Below are 2,449 nucleotides of genomic sequence, written 5' to 3'. Positions count from 1 at the left end.
TGACGGTTGAAGTTGTTCTTTTTTGAAAAGATTTATTTCTACAATATTAAAATCAAGATTTAGTACTCTAAGAGTCAGTAAGGCTGCTCTGGATGGAGCACTTGGCGGAAAATGATAGAGTGTTATTGTCATTTTACCTTGTTAAAATAAAAAACAAAAAAAAATAATGTCGTACATTTTTAAAAGTGAATTAAAAATTAAATATTATTTTATTAAAATTTATAAAATACCTGAAATAAAAATGAAGTGATAAATCCACGACGCGAAAAAATAAAATATATGCTTGAAATGAAAGTTTTATTATTATTATTATTATTATTATTAATCTTTTTGGGTTGAGCCCTGATAAGTTACATAACTAAAGTTAAAAAAAAATTATCTAATACGTTAGGTATTTTATCGTAAATTATTTGACTTAAGGTAAGTCAAGAATATCTTTTTTAGTTTCTTTATGTATAATTTATATTTACTTAATAACTGTGATGACGTTTTTGAAATTTTAAAACGAGTTTTTTTTTTCTTTTTACGGCTACCATAAAATTGCGCGGGAAAATTATTTTGAATTATGATTTTGGATTAGAACGTTTCGTGAGTTTGTGTTTATGCGTTTTCCGTATATTTGTAAATTGTTTTTCTTTTTTTAATAATATTTATCCCCTTTTTTTTTTTTTAAAATAAAAGTTTTTTTAAGTTTTAAATTAAATAATACATAATTTGTGTCGTATACGGTTGTGTTGTATAGATAATGCAAAGTGACATCTACTGGATGTAATTTAAATTAACAGGAAAAAAAATCAATAAAATTTGAATATCATTTTTTTTAAAAAGCGTTTATTTAAATATAAATTTATAATCGTCATGTTTTATAAAAAAAAATTAATAAAAACATAAAAATAAAAAAAATTTATTTGTAAAAACTAATGAGAGATTATTCTAAAACCCAATCACATGGTAATTTTGGCATTTTAGATGCAGGCCAAGGAAGGTAACCAGTAGTTTTAAAAACCCAATAATCGTAGGACACCTTTCCGACCAAAAGAAGCAAAAGTCCAATTTCTCCAGCAATCATATAATATATATAATCTGTCCAGTCTCTTTGATACATGCATGCTTTATTCTGGTCTAACGCCATTACCTATAATATACCCATTTTGTTTGTTAAATTACAAAACAATTGACAGAAAGAATTTAAATAAGTAAACTAATGTCAGATTACATACTCTTTCTCCAGTATTATCACATAGTAATTGATCATAATCAGGTATATGTTTTTTATTACTCAAGAGCCAAACTTTAACAACTTGAGCCACACTACAATTACACACCAGTCTGTTTCCTCCTAAATTAACACGACGAATATGATAATTTCTATCAAAAGTATTTGACAATATATATGTTGGCAACTACAAAAAAAAAAAACAAAATCAAATGAAAACGTTAACCATTATCCATTTCAAACTTAAGTTCAAAGTCATAGAATAATAAAAAAAAATGATTAGTTTTATCTAATGTCGTTTTTAAACTTTGTATTGTTCATTATTATTCACCACTTACAGATTTAATATTATTTTCTCGTAAACTAAGGACTAGGAAATTATCAATAAATTTTGATCCCTCTAAAGCTAAAATTGATGAAATTTGATTATAATCGGCATAAAATTCTCTGATGTCTTTATAATTTTCATCAAAAGTTAAAGGATCCAAACTCGTTATCTAAAAACAAAAATGGCGGATATAATAACGTAGTAATAAGTAAATTAATTTGAATTTGAATTATGACTCTTTTTTACTCACGTTATTATAAGATACATTTAACGAAATAGTATTTTTTGGTAAATATTCTGGTAGTTTTTTCAAACCCAATGAAGAACAATCGACAAGAACTGACACTGTTGGATGTTTACCCGATACCATATCTAACCTGTACGATCGACAGGTACAACCTTTCGTGCAACTCTCTTGTATATTTCTTAAAATGAGTACCTAAAATGTTAAAAATGTTTTTATTATTTGAAATAGTTAAATGTTTAATCCATACAATTTTTTCAAAGTTTTTTTTTTTTTTTTTTGTTTTCCATACCTGGGATAAGGGAACTTGGGCAATAGAATTAAACCAGTGAAAATTTTTAGAAGAGAAGCAATAAGTAGAATCAACATTTAAAAAAACAGTTTGAGGATTTTCTGTGAGGTACTGCATGAGGGTTTGACATTCTACACCCCGGTTATCTAAGTAAAAAATTATTTAATTCTTTTTTTTTTTTTAATTTATTATTTAAATATAAATTTTAAATGTCATGTCATTATAAATATACATATAACAAAGCAAAATTAGTTTTTCTGTGCATTAGAGTAGTAATTGTGTGTGTGTGTGTGTGTGTGTGTGCAGATACAAACTAATAATTAATTAATTTTCATTATGAAAAAACTAAACTAAAAACAATAGTAAAAA

At 25.1% G+C, this 2,449-nt stretch overlaps 2 protein-coding genes across 2 annotated transcripts in view; both read right to left on the bottom strand.

Annotated features, from left to right (window-relative positions):
- Phum_PHUM097960 (GSTD1-5 protein, putative) overlaps positions 1 to 132 on the bottom strand; it is a gene marked incomplete at both ends in the record, with an annotated part of 809 nt that extends 677 nt beyond the window's left edge. Inside the window, one exon of the mRNA XM_002423902.1 lies at positions 1 to 132. This exon is cut by the window's left edge and continues 5 nt beyond it. Within this exon, the coding sequence (XP_002423947.1) occupies positions 1 to 132 (132 nt within the window).
- A 796-nt stretch (positions 133 to 928) lies between these two features.
- Positions 929 to 2,449, bottom strand: part of Phum_PHUM097950 (protein halfway, putative) — a gene marked incomplete at both ends in the record, with an annotated part of 2,073 nt that continues 552 nt past the window's right edge. The window contains 5 exons of the mRNA XM_002423901.1: positions 929 to 1,135; positions 1,221 to 1,403; positions 1,555 to 1,713; positions 1,795 to 1,983; positions 2,081 to 2,226. Coding sequence (XP_002423946.1) covers positions 929 to 1,135; positions 1,221 to 1,403; positions 1,555 to 1,713; positions 1,795 to 1,983; positions 2,081 to 2,226 — 884 coding nt within the window. The remainder of the gene's footprint in view (positions 1,136 to 1,220; positions 1,404 to 1,554; positions 1,714 to 1,794; positions 1,984 to 2,080; positions 2,227 to 2,449) is intronic.

The sequence above is a fragment of the Pediculus humanus genome, genomic scaffold, assembly GCF_000006295.1.
Source record: "Pediculus humanus corporis 1103172107449 genomic scaffold, whole genome shotgun sequence".
In the NCBI taxonomy this organism is placed as follows: domain Eukaryota; kingdom Metazoa; phylum Arthropoda; class Insecta; order Psocodea; family Pediculidae; genus Pediculus; species Pediculus humanus.
Note: the sequence above shows the minus strand (reverse complement) of the source record. Positions and strands in the feature narration are given on the sequence as shown.